Raw genomic sequence first — 18,947 nt, 5'->3', positions numbered from 1 at the left:
AGAAGTTCATTTAATCCTCACAAGAACCATCTTAACCACTCTGTCACTGCTCATAAACCATGTACATGTGTACTTGAGAAGAGCTTTTAATTCTACAGAACACAGTGGAACTGATCCAACCCTGATGCGGTTAGAAGTGCATCCCTTCTTTCATGACGGTCCTGTTAACATCACCCAGTTCCTGTGGGTGAACTCTTGATCCCGACATTCTCAACGGATTAATAATGAACACGGTTACCAAAAAATGTGCAGTATTCAAGGAAGCTGGAAAGCTGACGATACTAGAAATAATTTTCCAAAATATTTTGTACTGTGGGATGGCTGACAGCAGTCCGTATACATTAAAAATTATTCCAGAAGACAATTATTGTTTGGAACTCTAAAGATGCTAAACCTAGTGATTTGGTTTATATGAATTATTTATATTTAGGTCATTGAGGATAATGGTGAAAAGATGCATGTAATTTATGCTATAATTTATGCTAATTAATAGCAATCTTCTTTTTAACTGCATTACTTCAGTATCAGCAAAAGGCTAGTCAGTGGTATTCAGCTTTTTGTGATTATGGACGCCTGTCAGAAAACTTTGATGACACATCCTAATGTATTTGTTTATAAAGTGTGTGTGTGTGTGTGTGTGTATATTGGTATAACAGGTACATTTGTAAGCAGTACACAAGATAGAATGAAAGATTGGGATAAAAATAAATAGAAATAGAATTCTAGCACTTTCTCATCACCTGCCTAGAAGCTTTAATATATTCTTCCCACACCCCAGTGAATTGCCTCCTCCCCACTTTGGAGACCACTGGACAAAGCAGCCGATGATATCATTGGAGTTGAGGATAGTTTCTTTGGCTCAGCAGCCACAACATTTTGCAAGTATTTCTTTGAAAACTTACTTCACTGTGCTGTTCTTATTATTTTAACTCTTAGTGCTGCCAAGACAACAGTTCAGATGGAGTGCTTTTAAAAAGAACAAGGAAGGACCACTGGAATCTCACTTCGTCAAACCTTCCTGGCCCAGTGGGAATAAAGGCACTTTCTGCTCACCCCCCCTCATTGCCCGGTGTTCCATCAGACCTTGAACCCTCGGAAAGGAGCCAGAGCTTTTTTGTTTTATCTGGCCCAAATTTGCTTGCCCACCTGACTTGAAAAAAGTCCAACTGAAACTTGAAATGATATCCTAAATATAAATATAACATCTTAGAATCATTTTGAAAATATTTCCTCTATTTTTGTGTTTTTTTCTAACACTCTGAAGTCTACAGGCTTACTTCAGTCACCCATTTGTCCTAAGCAATAGTCTTTCAAAACTAGCAGAATTACTGAAAAAAGGAAGACTACCTTCCTTAAAGACAGAGTTTGTGTGTTTGACTTCCGTTGCTTCCTCTTGGCCCCCAGCACAGTGCTGTGCACATAAACGTCCACTATGTATTGGTTGAATAGAGGAAAGAATGGATGGCTAGAAATGGAAGAAAAGATCATAGACAAAAACAGAAAGCAATATGAGGCAGAGAAGGCAGAAGGGTAGAAAGTGCTTTAAATGAGGGTGGCAGAAAAAACAGAAGTCATCCGTGTTTGAATTTAATTTGAAACATGGCAACATTTTGTGTGTGCACTCATTGAAGTCCTATTCCTAACTTAGGGAAATGCAAAAAGCCAACATATTGTTTTACTTGTTTTATGACAGTGTTCAACACTTTCCGTGTGTGTGAGTGACTTTTGTGGACGCCATTAGGAGAGCAGAACGTTGAGCCCTAGAATTAATACAGTGGCAAAGAGAAATAAACTAGTCATTTTAGGGTAAGTTACATATTTCTAAAACACTGTAATAATATGTAAATCTTTTGTTTTCCAGCTATCGGTGGTAGCTATAGGAATTAACATACACAGAACATCAAATGTGGAGGCGCTGTTACAGTTTCTGGAAGATCAAAATACTTTCCCCAACTTTGAGCATCTGGCATACTGGCAAATACAGTTCAACAATATAGCTGCGGTCATAGTCTTTTTTGTCTGGATTAAGGTAATTTATACATACCATGTTCTGCATTTTTAATATTTCCCTTCTTTTTATGAACATGAATTACACAAAATGTTGGAGAAGTTTGCTTTTGTGGCCAAATTCAAGTACCCAGACAAAGCTGCTCCATATTTTAAGGTAGAGTAGTGGGACTCATTTGATCATTTATGTCACTGTGCGCTGCTCCCTGCTCTCTTGCACGGCCTGTCCCTGCAGGTTTTGTTTAACAGGTGCAATAAGACGCCTTTTCGGCACATCAGCTGGGCTTGGAGTCCCAGGCTACTGTAACTCAGGGACAGGTCACCTGGATATGGGTCACCTAGATGAAGGAAAAGGAACTAAAATAATCGGGGGGGGGGGGGGGGGCAGAGATGACTGATTGGAAATGTTCTCAGGAAAGATGGCCTCTTTTCCAAGTACAGGGCATAGGGAAGCTTTACCTAGAACTGAAGCTGGGATGGGCACCTCTTCCAGGCAGTTCCTTAATGACTCATTTCCTTCTTTTCCCAAGACACAATGTGCATTTTCATGTATTTGTAAGGTTAGGGCATTTCATCAGCAGCAGTAAGCCTTACTTCTGGAGATGCAGGAAATTTCAGTCATTCCGCCAGCCTATCACCAATCAAGGTCTATGATTGTGCCATCCAGACAGTAGCTACTCACCACAGGTGTCCACCTGTATTTAAATGTAAATTAATTACAATTACATACAGTTAAACATTCAGTTCCTTGGTCACTCTAGCCACATTGTAAGTGCTTGATGTGTATATGTGGCTTGTAGCTACTGCATTGGACAGTGGAAATATAGAACATTTCCATCATCACAGAAAATTCTAGTGAACAGCACATTTTTAAAAGGCACATGCAACAGTTACTTGTTTTTCTGAATTGGTATCCACACCTGGAATGCCTGAGATTTATCAGAGCACGTAGACCTCATCCTGTATCTCTCATACCTTTTATTCAGTCACATGCTTGTTCAGGAGAAACCATCACTAATGTACCAAACCTTTTTCATAAGATAGTAATAATAATACATATCTCATAGAAATACAAATAGAAATTGTATTAAAAATGTGATTACAACACCCTGAAAAAAATTTTGGTGTAGCCAGAAACAATTTATAAGAGATCTTCAAGTAAAATTCTAGGTGGCTTATTTAGTGCTTCACTTGTAAACATATATTGTCCCCAAAACTTTAAGAACCATTACATTCTTTCAGGCAGGGTCGTGACTAGACCTGTTTGTATCTCCCAGGGTTCCTCCACCAAGGCTTCTAGCTAGAGCTGTAGGAGTTGTCACGCCCCCTGGGCTGTGAGCAGCTCCAGCTGAGCAGCTGTCCTCAGTGCCTTGTCTACAAAAAAGCTCAGTATGGTTTTGCAGTCAGACCAAACTGGGTTTGAATCCTGACTCCAAGCCCCAGCTGACTCCCGAGATAGAATATTCCCAGCTCCAAGAGTAGTGCCTGGCACATGGTAGACACTCAACAAATACTTTCTGAATGAGAAGTAGAAGTTGCTAGATTTGAAAGAAAGCAAGTCATTTTTCTTTCACTTAGCATATTTTCAGGGTTAATTCAGGTTGCAAGATGTATCAGAATTTCATCTGTAAGGCTGAACAATGTTCCATTGTATGTATATACCACATTTTGTCTACCCATTCATCTGTTGCTATCTTCCCTCTCTTTTACAGCTCTTCAAATTCATCAACTTCAACAGGACCATGAGTCAGCTGTCCACAACCATGTCTCGGTGTGCCAAGGACCTCTTTGGCTTCGCAATTATGTTCTTCATTATTTTCTTAGCTTATGCTCAGTTGGCATACCTTGTCTTTGGCACTCAGGTTGATGACTTCAGTACTTTCCAAGAGTGTATGTAAGTATATATGAAACTAAGAAGAAAAATTTAATCAGAGATGTCACTGCCTTCTCAAGAATAAAGGATAAATCTTCGTGGTTGCTATTTAACCACCAAGTGTTTAAAAGTAATTGCTTAAAATGAGAATTAATTCTCTTTCCCAGAAACATTGACCCACCAATGCAAAGATGACCATACACTCTGAAATGCTGATGCTTGAGGTAACAGCCGGAAAGGAGTTAGACATAGTAGATCAGCCGTAGTAAGTCAACACTGTTCCAAGATCAAGGTCTTCTTAGCACCAAATGCAAATGGTAGCTTTTAAGATACCATTTGCCTATATTTTTATTTCTATGCAGTATTGTTGCCATATGTTTTAAACGTCAAGTTATTTTCTAAGGAAGAAATAGTATTTCTAATATTCTAGGAGAAACTCAAACCAGTACAGGATTTTTCAGTCTTTTTCCAGAGTTCTCAAATATAATATAAAAACAGGAAAAGTAGCCAGTATCACATTTCCATTCCATTAGAAAGGAGTTAGTTAGGAAAGGAGATGATCATGATAATGGAAGTTAATAGGACTTTGTGCATGGGGATCCCTAATTAATGTTGCTGTTTGATAAAAGTCAGAAATGAAAATGATTTTACTTGATTTTATTAATTAAGACCCAGCATTGGTAACACGTGGCAACTCTAGACCCCACTTTGAGTTTGTGTCAGAATATTGGATTTTTGAGACATACAATTTTCGCTCCTTCAAAATCTTTTTTAAAAAAAATTTTAAATTCAGACCCAGATGACCATTGTGAAGGTTTAGGGTTACCATGTTTTACCTAAATTATGTATTACATTCTTATAGCCTATTGCTTTATAAGTTATCCAGTAATAATCATCATTATATTTTCTTTTTAACCAAATTGGAATAACATTTAGCATGAAAGAATATTATTTTATTCCAGAAAGCTTCAATTACTCATATAAGTAACAAGTTTTCCAAAGGGAATGACAATTTTCTGTTATTTGATAGCTGTCTACACTGAAAAAAAAGTCTGAAAGTGTGAAATCATCTTTTAAGAAATGCTGCCTCAATGCTGGACATTCTTTGTTTTTGTATTGTGGTGTTGTGTTGTGTTTTGTTTTGTTTTTATAGCTTCACTCAATTCCGTATCATTTTGGGTGATATCAACTTCGCAGAGATTGAGGAAGCTAATCGAGTTTTGGGACCACTTTATTTCACTACATTTGTGTTCTTTATGTTCTTCATTCTTTTGGTATGTACGCTTTTATTTAGAGTGAAGTGATTTAAATTTCATAAATCACCATCTTTTCTTTTCTCTACACTCTATTCCCTATCATTTTTTAAAAGACCCAGGAAGTAGAAAAATGTGGATATTATAAATCATATTTTATTTTACTTCTCTTTGATTTACAGTTTTAAGTCTTCATCAAATATCTTTTCCATGGACTTTCCTTTATCTATAGATGATAGATAGATGATAGATAGATAGATGATGATGATAGATAGATAGATAGATAGATAGATAGATAGATAGATAGATAGATAGATAGATAGATAGATAGATAGATAGATGATAGATAGATAGACAGATAGATGATAGATAATATATATTCAATGCAAAAAGATAGATCGAGTGCAGTTTATAAAGTTACTTAAAATTGTGCTCTGCCAAAAAAGTAGACTATGCCTACATGCTTTGTTAACACAAACATCAGCACTTTCATGGTCATTTGCTAGCATGACTTTGCATTTCTCCTCTTCTGTTTAAAAAAGAGGAACTGACAAAGCAAGCTAGATCCAGGATATCAAGAGTAATACTTGAGTGAATTATTGCTTGTCAAGATTAAGATATTTTGTCTTCACTTACTCATATTTAGCATACCTAGAGATTAAATCTAACAATATATGGAAATTGCTTTAAAATTACATTAAAAATATTTGTTTATTCTCTTGATTTGGTACAAATTAACATTTTTACCATTTGGCCTTGTTAATTAGGATTTTTTTTAAAGGCATTTTGTTCTTCATCTTAACATTTATACATTTATGTGTCTGTTCCACTAAGAAAGTATTAATTTAGTTTAACCTAGGCAGTAGGTATTTTTTTCATTTAAACATTAACATTTAAGAATTCCTTACATCAACCATCACCTTAAGAAAACAACAAAACTGTTTCCATTTTCAATGGATTTTATAAAGATTCTTTTGTATAACATTCAGTATTTTAGTGTATTATCTCCAGAGTTGGTCCAGGTATTTAGTGGTTAAGTATATGGTATTTACTGAGTGAGAATTAGATATTTTTTAATAAGACCGGAGAGTCAGAAATATCATGCAAGTTCATTTGTATCTTGCTGTCTGCATGTTTCATGATCACTTTTAAACTTGAGCCTCCGAAATTTCTTCTTCCTATCATATGTTAAAGAAAAAAAAATGGAGGAAGAAGCCTTTGTTACTCTCCAACTTTGGGAGTACTTTGAACCCTGGCGCATCTGAATCCCTGAATGTCTTCTAAGAAAACAAACCCTAGAACCTGAGAGTTCTGCAGTGACTCATAGCTGATTTCAGGCCACCTAAGTCGTCTTCACATGCCAGTCGGCCAAGCGAGGGGCATGACTGTGGCAAGTGCTCAAATGTGGACTTGTTTGAATGTTGTCCTCCAGGAGACAGAACCTTCTAAATTAGTAATTTTTTCAGATCAATCACTAGAACATGAAAAGTTCTGTCTTTAGAGTTTCTGTCTTTATACTAAAATAATGTTTCGTATTACTACACAAGAAGGAATTGCTCTCCCTGCACCACCCCCCGGGGGAATAGGGGAGGCTACTGTCAATACAAACCTTTTTTTTAGGGAAATGACAAGCCAAGAGCATTGTTGGCCACCTTTCTGAGATGATTGCCAGGTGTTAACTTATTGCCTCTACTTAGCAAGAAGCTTCCAGCTGAGACAGGAAGCAAAACCCCCATCAACTGGGAAAGACCTCTAACAACTGAGTGAACCTTGTGAGACAGAAGGGAGAGGAGGGTGAACTTCCTCCCCCCACACCTTCAGGAGCCTTTCTCAGCCACTTTCCAATTTTTGAAAACTCACACTTTAATCCATTTCAACTAATGCATTTGCAGACGTTAGGTAACAGCCATTTGGAAACAAAAATAAAACATTAGACGCCTGGATTGAAAAGGAGAGGTGGGAGATATTACTCGGGCTACTTGGAATGGCGCATTACACCAGGAATTTATGTGTATTCCATATTCTGTTCTCATTTCTGCTGCAGAATCTTAAACAATATTCCTCCTTAATTCATAGCAATTTAGTAGCCCATTAAAACCATTAGAATAATAATTGAGCTCTCGTTTGTTCATCAATCATTCAGTAAATATTTACTGCGCCACTGTATTCCGGGCAGTGTGCTGGATACTGGGGATGCAGTGGGAAGGAAAACAGAGCCAGATCCTGCCATCGTGAAGCTCCCATAAACTTGTAGGGAAAACAGACACAATCGGATACACAACTCTGTAGTTAAGTGCTAAAAAGGAAAAACAAAGGAAGAACATGTTAAAGAAGGGTGTAGCGTTTCCAGAAAAGCTGTTGGAAATGTAAACTATTATAGTGGGGAAGGGGAAAGTCAGGAAAATGGACTGACTATTACTGAATAACAATAACTATAAATTATGTAGCACCATACATTAGGCCGTTTTTAAGCACTTTACATAGATTATCTCATTAATCCTTTCAACAAATATGTCAGGGAGGTACTATTATTTCTCCCATTTTATAAATACAAAAACAAATAAATACATTTTTAAATGAAGGTTAGAAAATTTAAACAATATAGTCTTGGCAGTGACAGAAACCCAAGTTTGCTTGACTCCAAAGTCTGTGTCTTGTCCAGTAAGCTTTTCTTAACTATCTTCTTACTACGCCTACCATATTCCTATTTGCAGAGATCTTTTTACTCTTTTATGTTCTGTAAATCTCAAATAATACTATGTAACAACATTTGGTATAAGCATAGAATTCCATTTGTCATAATATATGTCAAATGAAAAAATGTAGAGAACATAGATAAGCAAAAATAATAAAATAATTTTTATTATTCATTCATATAATAATTGAATTAAAATTATTCATTCAAATAATTCTTATTATCCATTTATAGTTGAAGAATTAATATTTTATTGTATTTCACTCTTGTCTTTTTTTGCAAAATATATCACAATATATGGTTTTGTAGGTAAGAAAGTACGTCACATTTTCCTTTGGCATGACTTCATTGAAAAAATAATTTTCCCAAACAGTATGGTAGCAAAACTATTAATTTATGACTTCCTAAGACATCAAATTGTTTTAAAAAATGGTGAACAAAAATGCATGTATCAAAAATTGGATTGATGTTTACAAAATATATTTAGGCTGCTACTTACCCCCAACCTTCCTCTGATTTATGAACAGAATATGTTCTTGGCCATCATCAGTGACACTTACTCGGAAGTTAAATCTGATTTGGCTCAGCAGAAAGCTGAAATGGAACTGTCGGATCTTATCAGAAAGGTATGACAAGCCCTCATTCTCAGAATTGTTTTATTCTCTACATACAATAAGCACTGTTGCAGCCAGATTTCCCAATCAATATTAATCAATTGTCATTGTTTAGGATAAAGAGTAGATTGCTGTATCATAGGAATAATGTAAGTGTTCTTGGAGCTAGAGATGGACTTAGATTCTGGGAATACTTTAATGCCCTGGAATTAAATTCTCAGTGAACTCTTTCAACTCTTAGAGCTGAGCTGCTGGTTTCACCCCTTTGTTTGGATACCTCCTCGAGTTAGCTCTCCCTTCCAGATTCAGAGTTCAGAATAAACTGGAAAATTATAAAGACACTTCCACTTTTTCTATCTCAATTACAGTGTTTAAAAAGAAAAAGTTTCAGAGGCAAGTACTTTGTAGTTCATTCGCCTTGACCTTCCAGGGAAGTTGTAAAATGGTCTAAAGGAAAGGTCCTTGGAGTAAGGCCACAGCCTAAGGGCATGAGAACCCCCCCTTACCCACCTTCTCAGGAAATGTTTGATTGTTAGAAGGCAGGACGGGAAAGTTGGGCAGCTTTGTTCTCAATATGACTTCTTTATTTGGTTTGAAGCAACAACAAATACATGTCTAAAGTTCACAGCTTGTTACCTAACTTCATTTTGCTAGGATACAGTGGCTCCTTTTCTGTCATTCAAGCCACAGGACTATGTCGCTTATGAATCATGTTGTACAGAGAACTTCCCCTTTTCAAAACAGAGTCCAAGGAATGGGACCTAACGTTTTCATTTCCTGAATTTTGCCTAACAGTTGATTGTATTTTAGCAAATCTCCAGGGTATATACAAGCAGTCTTCATTTTACACTTTGGTTCTGTTAAATAACACCAGCCTCTCAACACAGTTCAAATTTCAGTTATCACAGTACTAAGAGCATAAAGTACAAACTTCGCTTTCACTTATCACAGTATATTAACTGTGAGTAATAGTGCAAAGTGCAAACCTCACTGTGGATCATTGCGTAAGTAACAGATGTGCAACCTTGTCAGTGACCAGTTGTGGCACTTTTTGCAAAGTCTCGACTTGATCACTGAGGATCTGCTATTCAGTTCACTCACAAAACACGTAGTTATGTTGCTTCCTTGTCTCCCGGTGATAAATTGTGTGACCTTTTACAAAAACAGAACACCCGAAAGACAGAATGAGCCAGCGAAGGTGAAAGTATAGCAGAAAAACGAAGAATGATGGCACTGGGCATAAAGATCAAAACAAATGTATTGGTTTATAGGAGAAGTAAGTAGCTGGCCATGGGAGTATCACTGCTGCCATTTGAGAGATCTAGAGGTGCAGCCGAAAGAACTTACTGAAGGCATTAGTCACAGAGTAGAAGAAGTGATTTGTAGGAAAAATTTGCTTAGGAGACAAGTTATAGAGGCAAAGGAAGGGCCCTTGGAGCTTAGGAATGAGGAAGGGAAAGGTAAAGCTTCTGGGGGAAACGGGGGGGAAACGGAGGGGAAAGCCTGGGCTTGCTCCCAGGAGGGAGAGCACTCTAGGTTCTCCTGCCCAAGGGTTTTAAGGGTGGAGATTTTAGGGGAGGCCGCAGGGGAAGATCTTAATAGAATATTCAGCAGCTTTCCAGGTGTGTCCTTTCAGGGTCAGGGTCTCCACTGATTGATTGGTCAGTGCAGGGGGCGGGGGGCATTGGGGGGGCCATTATTCAATGCAGCTAGTCCTGAGGTGAGCCTTGTACCTGTGGTTGCTTGTCTGGTTTTGCTGCTTTTCTGGGCCTGGAGCTGAAATACAACTGAGGTCTAGATGTTATCTCTAGGGAGGAAAGGTCAGGGGACTGAAATTGCACAACCAGAGATATGCTAGGGAAGGAAAGGCCACCTTGGGGTTGAGGTCCCACCTTACAATTGTCAGTTGCTAGGCACCCAGGGCTTTCCACCCTGGTGACCTTCTGTACCTGGCCCATCGTCCTTGCTCTGCTCATGTCTGTCTAACTGCCTACCACAAGATGAGCTGTTGTGGTGATATCTCTGAAGTCTACATCAAGTTGTCCCACTTTAGCTTGCATGGCGTTGGAAAAGGGCAGTTTTAAGTCTCAATAATGCCAAGTCAAAAGGTGGGAAAGTGAAAATGATAGTTTGGAGGATTACAGCCAAATATTTAAGAAAACTGATAATGTTTTTGTAGCCACTCAGCTGGAAAAGAAAACAAAATTCTAGATCCAGTCCAGTTTATAGGTAGAAAATTTTAAACACTCAGAAGTCAGTGAGCGATAGGGTGGTGAACACACAATACAATATACAGATGGTGTATTACAGAATTGTACCACTGAAAACTATGTAATTTTACTAACCAATGTCACCACAGTAAATTCAGTTTTTTTAAAAAGTCATTGAGCAGCACTAGAAGCTAATATTCACAAAAGTATATCATAATTTCTATTGCAACATAATTTTTCTCTCTAAAATCACTCTCATTTTTACCAAAGGTAGCCAAATTAAGACTAATTTATTTGCAAAATTAGTCTAGTTTCAATAAACTTGGCTTGATTATTTGTGTAAGCTCAGCAGCAATAGCAATTACCCACCCAGACTCTCTTAAATTTGCTTTGCTGGAATTTTTCATGAGGAATCTTCAGGTTGAACTTAAAAAGACCTCTCAAGGCCAGAAAAGCCAAGGCGAAGACTTGCTATCAGGTTTGAGTGAGTTCCTCTCTTCTCAAGGTCCCCCAAATATCCAGAGGTATTTTATCACCGCTGAGAAGTGACACTCTTTACTCACATGGCAGTGCTGGGAACCGTGTAAGCAAGGTACCAGGCCAATATTTTCAGGTGCTTTTATTGGCTTCCATATGTCAACCTTAAATCTTTAAAGCAGTCTGGTCATGTGCATGTTCCTCTCAAATAATGACATTCCAGTCAAAGCCTTGGTAATAAACCCAGTTTCCATTTGTGCCTGTTTATAAGGAGAACAGATTCTTATTGAACTTACGCTAATAACCATATTATAATGAAAATAAAAATACTTATCAAGAGTTTCCAAATTCTGGAGGGATCAGATACGGAGAGAAGTATACGTGTTTCAATACTGCTCACAAAGGCACAAGTTACCAAATGTTAAGTCATGGCAGTTTAAGAGAAACAAGTTTCCTTTCATCTGGAAAACAAAAGATTAAAACATATTGGCAATTTCAAACAAAAAAGTCATAAAAATTGTACCCGTTTTCATCAGTTTATTCAGTCCTGTGCGATTAAACTTGTTCTGCTTGACACCAGTTTTTTCATTAGTTCTGTCAACCTTGCCTGATAATCTGATCATTCATAATTCCAAGAAGTTTACAGCCATTGTTTACCCATCATAATTTTTCTGATTCAGGAGTAGACTATTGCCATGTAACGACATCAGGATGGCAAAGGTTTGGCAATGAGGGGTCATTTTTGCAGAAACAGAATGGACTTCATCCCCATGTGCCACAGCCTGATACTCAGATTTGGTCATTTTTGGCTGTCCCTCAATTTTGATCACAGACATCTTATGTCAGGACCTCTTAGATTTCCAGGAAATTCACATAATTTCCAGAACACTTATAACATGCACAAATACAACATAAAGAAGGCTCAAGTTATTTCTTATTTAGCAGTGCTTCCCAGGTAATTTCAACACACCAAAATAAGCCTAATTCGTTTAAGATTTCTCTTTGTAAGGGAAGAAAACAAATATTTTGAGGTGTTCCAGGGGCCCTTCTGGAATACCTCAGTTATTCCCAGGCCAAGAATCTATTTATAACTTAAATTTTGGAACATTTACCAAAATGTATCAAAAGGTTTGAACATTTGACTAAATACAATCATGAGTCATTATGAAGCAGTACTAATTATCCATTTAACCAAAGTTACCATAAAAGATTTCAAAGATAAGTACAGAAGTTCACATGGTTAGCATAACTTAGTTCTTACTATTGAGGAGATTCCGTCTTCTTAAGTAATCAAGGACCTGATTAAGACAGTGTAAAACACAGAAGATTATTCTGATAAAACACAGAATCTTTGCATTCTAGGCAGAAAACTTTTTTACAGTATCAGTATCAGACCAATAGTTCTTTTTAGCAGAGAAAGAAAACCTAAGTCTAATTTTGCATCAGCTTACTTTCAATATTTAAATTCACTTACTTGATTTAATTTATTTCTGTCTTATTCAGCTTGACCACACATGAAATATGATTTCTCAAGATTCCTTTTTACATTATAATTTCTGTTCTGTTTTTCCTCTTTTCCATTCTGAAACAACTGACCTCACTTTAGGGCAAGATTATCTTCTTTTCCTTCAAAAATACATCTCCAAATCTCATACCATTTTTTAAAGCCTGTATATATACTATTTTTCTTGTATACAGTTTTTCCTATTGTTCTTAATTTCTGTTGTTAATTACTTATATGAGAATTCTTAACTTTGAAAAAGCTTAATTTCTAGTAAAGACTAAAAAGTAAGCAATTGTGAACCGTTATACCAGTATTTTTTTAGATTGGTACATTTTTGAACACATCAGTTTCTCTCTTTTTCATATAAATATATATATATATCCTTGTAGCACAAAATTTTTAATGCGACACAAAACATGTTTACTGAAACTCAAGTATGTTTAGCTCCATTATCATTAGAAGCAGAAATTTGATAAAGGTATGTTCACTAATTAATGTTTCTTTATTCTATCTTATTTGGAAGTGGTCTAGACATTCCATGAATATTCATCATTTAGTTTAGCTAGTAAAGCTTTAATAAAGTTTCAAGTTACTGAGATTTAGGAAACTGTTTTTAATAATATAATTATTGCTAAATAGTTCACCTAAAAGGAAAGCTTTTATCCTACTTCCATAGCAACTCAAACCAATACTATGGGTGTAAAAGGCCTTTCCAAAGGAGAGTGGAAAAAGATGCAACCTCACAAGAAAGTTTATTCCCAAAGTTAGCCTCAGAAATATAAGGGTGGGGGCTGGGGGGGACACCGTCTTTAAACACCTGTTCCAAAACACAGGGAAGCACCTGCTTTCCCCTTCTGAGCAGACTAGGGCTTTAAGCTTCCCTAAGCTTGTATCCACAGTCTGTTGGGCTGCCCACCAGACACATACGCATCGTCCAGCTGGTAGAGATGACAGACCATGTCTGGGAGGGACAGGATAGACACAGAAAACTCCCTTGAGAGCTTGTCTTGGCCGGATGGAGAGCTCTGTGCATCCTGTGGACGGTAGGAGCCAGAGAGAAAATACTCTCACTGGTCATAAGGCCAAGTTCTCAGGACAAATAACAGGACAAAATGAGAGAAACCTGACAGAGACAGAGAAAAACAAAACCATGAGTTCTCACCAAATAACCCAGAGTCATTTTGCTAAGAAACTAGCTTCACAAATATTTTCTCCTGCCAATCCAAATTTAGAAGAGAGAAAAAGTTTCTCACCACTTTTGCTTCCACCAGATCCTACAGAAGAAGATCCGCGGTGGGTGCTGACATGGTTAGAACACTTGCCTTCTGCTGGGCTGTGTCAGACACCCCGGGGTCTCCTTATCTGCAGCAGCTCATGGGGAAGGGCAGGGTTCCAGCCAGTGAGTCTGTCCTGCTCACAGCACCAACTGGGAGGGAGGAACAAACTCTCCTCTAGCCTCAGTTCTTCTGGCTGGTCTAAGAAATAGGCATGAGACAGATTGCAAGAGAAAAGAAACAAATGCAATATAAATACATATGTGTGGGAACCTCTCATACATGAGAGAGTCAGAGACCCCACAAGCAGGAGTGGTTCTGAGCTAGAAAGGGAACCGGGGCTTATGAGACATCCAGAGCTAGGGATGAGGTCAGGTGCCTGGAGGGCTTCAGCAGGTCATTGCAGGATGATGCGAAGAGCAGAAGAGCAGATGCTTAGTAAATAGAAGCTTGTGCTGCCCTATGGACAGGTCAAAAGGGTTATCTCTGACAATTGCTTATTATGGGCAAGGCCCCTAATTCAAGTTCTTCTAGGTAGTTAAGGGAGGGGCAGAAGTTTCTCTTGCACCTGTGGTTAAAGTTGCCTTTAACTCAAAACAATCTGTATACCACAGAGGTACATCTTAGGGTCACCTGTTCAGAACCCCCACAATACAATGCTAAATACTTTGCATAGGTATTGTTTTATTTCTGTCTGATGACAGCTTTGTGAATTGATTGCTGTTACACACACTCTAGGGATGATGTCACTGAGGCATGGAGAAGGTACACATGTCCAAGGTCACAGAGCAGTTGGGCTGAGCCATACATAGCACATGCCCTTAACCCATTCAAAAGACTTGACATATGGTAAAAGGAACTTGTTTTATTTGGATAGGAAGAGACAATTCTAGTGCATTCTTTCAATAACTTAATATGAACTGTCCAAAGTGAACAGTTGAGATGCTCCTAAGCATGTGTTACTTGATTCTTTTGGATCCCAGAGTGCTGTTATAGAAATAAGTTGCAGTGTAAATCACACTTTTCTTCTAATATATGCAGTTCATGATAGACAGTTCTGAGATACTCAGGGTGGTCGGCTTCTTTCCTTGCCCTTTGGAAAGTGTAAAATTTTAAGTTTGTTTTATTTAGAGCTTCTCTGACTTTTAAGTGATAAATCTTTATCTTGGTCCCCACTGACCTGGCTTCCTAAATATTTAATAAAAGTTACTTGGGGGAGTAACTCATCATATTTGTTTGGGGGAAATATTTGCCATCATAGTCTATGGAGCTGTCACACACCCAAAAGTCTCATAAAAATTGCACCATATTGTCTCTAAGAAGAAACTTACAGTCAGAAAAGTGGCCTCTTTGAGAGAGATCATTGAAACCCAAATATTTAGGTCCACTGGGTAAGAGGGCATTGCATGGTGATGTGATTTAGAAGGTCTTAGGATAAGTTTTTTACAAAGAAATAAAACACTTTAACTTTTAAGTTTCTAATATTTTAAATTTGAATGTAGTAAATAAACATTCATTTTACTACTTTTAAAATTTTACTATGACTTTATAACCAACACTACGGGAGCTTTTAATGTTTGACAAAAGAATTTAAAGGTCATGGAACAATCGTAATTTTTCCTGTTGATTATTAACATCACCTTGTACAGTTTAAGCCTGTGTGGTCATTTTACAGTCCTGCACTTCAATGGAAAGCAAGGTCTGCCTGTAGTTTATTAATGAAAACTGACATCCACATTGTACTGAAATATATACTAACATATTTAAGGAAATTACTCTGAGATAATATAGAAAATAAACAGTTTATGACTTGGGATTCTCATTATTCTTAAGAACTGTTGCACATTCTTACCTGTTCTGAGGCAGACAGCTATGAAACATGTACTGATTTTCTTTCCTATAACCTAAACTTGCACTCACACAGAAGCAAAAGCCTCTTAGTTCTTCTTGATTTACTGAAGGAGCCTGACCCTTTCCATATAGCTGTGCCCATAAGATTTTATGGAAAACTCAAGATACATCCATTGTTTCTTAACACATTTGTTGAGTGCTGTTCTGGGTTTACAGTAGTTACTACTGTAAATTGAAGGTTAAAGCAAATGCAAAAGGAGAATGCACTAAACTAAGTCTTGTCTTTTCAACAGGGCTACCATAAAGCCTTGGTCAAACTAAAACTAAGAAAAAATACCGTGGATGACATTTCAGAGAGTCTGCGGCAAGGGGGAGGCAAGTTAAACTTTGATGAGCTTCGACAAGATCTCAAAGGGTGAGAATCGAACTTTCTGTGGCCCTGGAAAATTCCTTATGTAAAGATAAATTCTTGACGGTAAGGGTATTTCTGGCTCAAGTACTTGTAGAGACACCTGTTTTTCAGAGGTGGATGGATGTCTTTCTGGAGTGTACTGTAAGGAGGACTGCCCCGACTCAGCACCTTCTCTTTCCCTCCTGCACTTTGATGTCGTGTGTGGGGGTTGGACGATGTATGTGAATGCGCTCACTGTCACCTCCCGATCGTTCCAGGAAGGGCCACACTGACGCGGAGATTGAGGCCATATTCACCAAGTACGACCAAGATGGAGACCAGGAGCTGACTGAGCATGAACATCAGCAGATGAGAGATGACTTGGAAAAGGAGAGGGTGGGTCTAGTTTAGGGGAACATGATTTGTCTCAGACACCAAACTAAGCAGTGGGTCGCTAAGAGTCATTCTGTCCCTCTCATCAGTTGATGAATTAGTACCCTGCTTATTCCAACAAGGACATATCACACAATAATATATAAAAATCCAGTAAGTTAGCATAAATGTAAAAACAAAAATGAAGAATGGAGCAAAACAAAACCAGGAGTAAAACCAGACTATGAATGAAGCTAAAAATGCATTCCATAAAAACGCATATTCTTATTACGAATGGACTACAAATTTGGCCCTAAGCCTTCCAGTAATGAACTTGAAAAGACGAAACCAGATAGTTACATATTTCACAATGTCATGAGAGTGGGGGGGAGGGGGGGATTTCTTAGGAGATATAAAATTACTTTTGAAATTAACATTTAAAATAAAACAGCTGCCTTCCATTTGAATATTTATTAAACTATTAAAAGTAAACTTACATGGGCTTTTATAATCAGAAAAAAGATAAGTAAAAACTTTAAAAATAATAGTTAAACAAAAAATACATGGTAATTGAGGTACAGAGAATGAAGATGCATGTTAAGCATAAAAGTCATTTTCCTGTGAGGAGATAGTATAGAACAGCGCTTTCTGCACGCTGCTCCACAGAACAGTGCCATTAGGGAAAAAATGAAAAACATCAGTCACAGTGCAGTGTGAACAAGAAGACAGTGAGTAACACTTTCATGAGGCTTTCCTACTCTGTAGCTATTAAATGGGTTATCTTTTATGAAAGGGTGTATATTTCTTCATTTACTTTTTCTTTGCCTTGTGGTTTTTTGTTGTTGTTTTGTTTTTATTGATTCCAGAGAGAGGGAGAGAGAGGAAAACATCAATGATGAGAGTCATTGATCGGCTGCCTCCTGCACGCCCCCCACTGGGGATCGAGCCTGCAACCCGGGCATGTGCCCCGACTGGAAATTGAACCGTGACCGCCAGGTTCATGGGTCGACGCTCAACTACTGAGCCACACTGGCTGGGCTGCCTTGTGTTTTTAATGTTCTTTCTTGTCAAAACCATAACTTAGTAACTCCTTGCTGGTAATTAAAATCTTGTCTTGAAAATTTGCCAATCCATGAAATAAAAAAGTGTGGGAATCACAGTCTGGCATTAACCACAAAAAAATCCGAAGTAAACGGCACGCAGCCATTTCTCATTGGCCCCAGCCCTTGGTGAAGCGTCTGTGGGGTCCAGGTGCCCCTGCTCAATGACCATGTTTTCTTCAGGAGGACCTGGACTTGGATCACAGCTCTTTACCACGTCCCATGAGCAGCCGAAGTTTCCCACGGAGCCTGGATGACTCTGAGGAGGATGATGATGACGACAGTGGGCACAGCTCCAGAAGGAGGGGAAGCATCTCCAGTGGGGTTTCTTATGAAGAGTTTCAAGTGTAAGCATAAGGAATTGCAGTACAACTTTGCTTTTACCCACCTCCTTTGTCCCATTATTATTTACTTAGTATATATTTATTCAAAATAATGGGATCATAAGTGAATATACTATTTTTAACTGCTTTATTTACTTAATATAGTATGAGTATTTCATAAAATATTCATTCACAATATAATTTCTGTCTCCTTAGGTTCCATTGTATAGATGAACAATAACATATTTAAATAATCTCCTCTTATTTAATGTAATCTTTTTTTTTTTTTAATGACCCACTATTAATAAGCAGAACTGTAGTGAATATCCTGGTAGCCAAAAATCACACATATGCTTAATTATTTTCTTTAGAAATTTTTCAAAACAGGTATATCTGAATAAAAGGCAGGCATACATTGTTAAGGCTTCTGATACAATGTCAACTTGTAGAAAATGTGTGCCAATCAGCACTCCTACCACCATTGTGTGAGAGTTTAGCTTTAAAGTTTGAGACTATTTGGGAAAAGTTTCAGATTATCATATTGTTGAAGAAAAAAATCTTAGCACTTTCATTTGAGAAGCCAACTAAGCTGAAAAGACAACATCACAAGGTGGCTTTGTCCCTCCCAACTGTGGTTTCCTGCAGCCTGGTGAGACGCGTGGACCGAATGGAGCACTCCATCGGCAGCATTGTGTCCAAGATTGACGCTGTGATCGTGAAGCTGGAGATCATGGAACGGGCCAAACTGAAGAGAAGGGAGGTGCTGGGAAGACTGCTGGACGGAGTGGCTGAGGTGAGTGGTCGTCTGCAACAGAAACACTCTGGTGCGTAAAACATTAGGGCAGTTGTCATTTATAACCCTTTTAATCAGAGAGGTTTTTCTGTCTCCATACTACGGGTCAGTGCATATCAAATGATAATCTAGAGGTGTTACTTTCCTAATACTCCACACACTCATGGTCCTGCCATCACTGGATGGTAAAATTAGGCAAAGAAATTACTG

At 37.9% G+C, this 18,947-nt stretch overlaps 1 protein-coding gene across 1 annotated transcript in view; it reads left to right on the top strand.

The window, feature by feature from the left end:
- The window catches only part of PKD2 (polycystin 2, transient receptor potential cation channel), a 49,655-nt gene that overhangs the window by 27,982 nt on the left and 2,726 nt on the right, over window positions 1-18,947 (top strand). The window contains exons 7-14 of the mRNA XM_087826615.1: window positions 1,862-2,029; window positions 3,720-3,901; window positions 5,034-5,154; window positions 8,356-8,454; window positions 16,052-16,173; window positions 16,428-16,545; window positions 17,805-17,968; window positions 18,590-18,737. Of these exons, the coding sequence (XP_087682741.1) occupies window positions 1,862-2,029; window positions 3,720-3,901; window positions 5,034-5,154; window positions 8,356-8,454; window positions 16,052-16,173; window positions 16,428-16,545; window positions 17,805-17,968; window positions 18,590-18,737 (1,122 nt within the window). The remainder of the gene's footprint in view (window positions 1-1,861; window positions 2,030-3,719; window positions 3,902-5,033; window positions 5,155-8,355; window positions 8,455-16,051; window positions 16,174-16,427; window positions 16,546-17,804; window positions 17,969-18,589; window positions 18,738-18,947) is intronic.

Source organism: Miniopterus natalensis, chromosome 1, assembly GCF_054644295.1.
Source record: "Miniopterus natalensis isolate mMinNat1 chromosome 1, mMinNat1.hap1, whole genome shotgun sequence".
Classification (NCBI taxonomy): domain Eukaryota; kingdom Metazoa; phylum Chordata; class Mammalia; order Chiroptera; family Miniopteridae; genus Miniopterus; species Miniopterus natalensis.
This window is presented reverse-complemented; position numbering and strand designations above follow the sequence as displayed.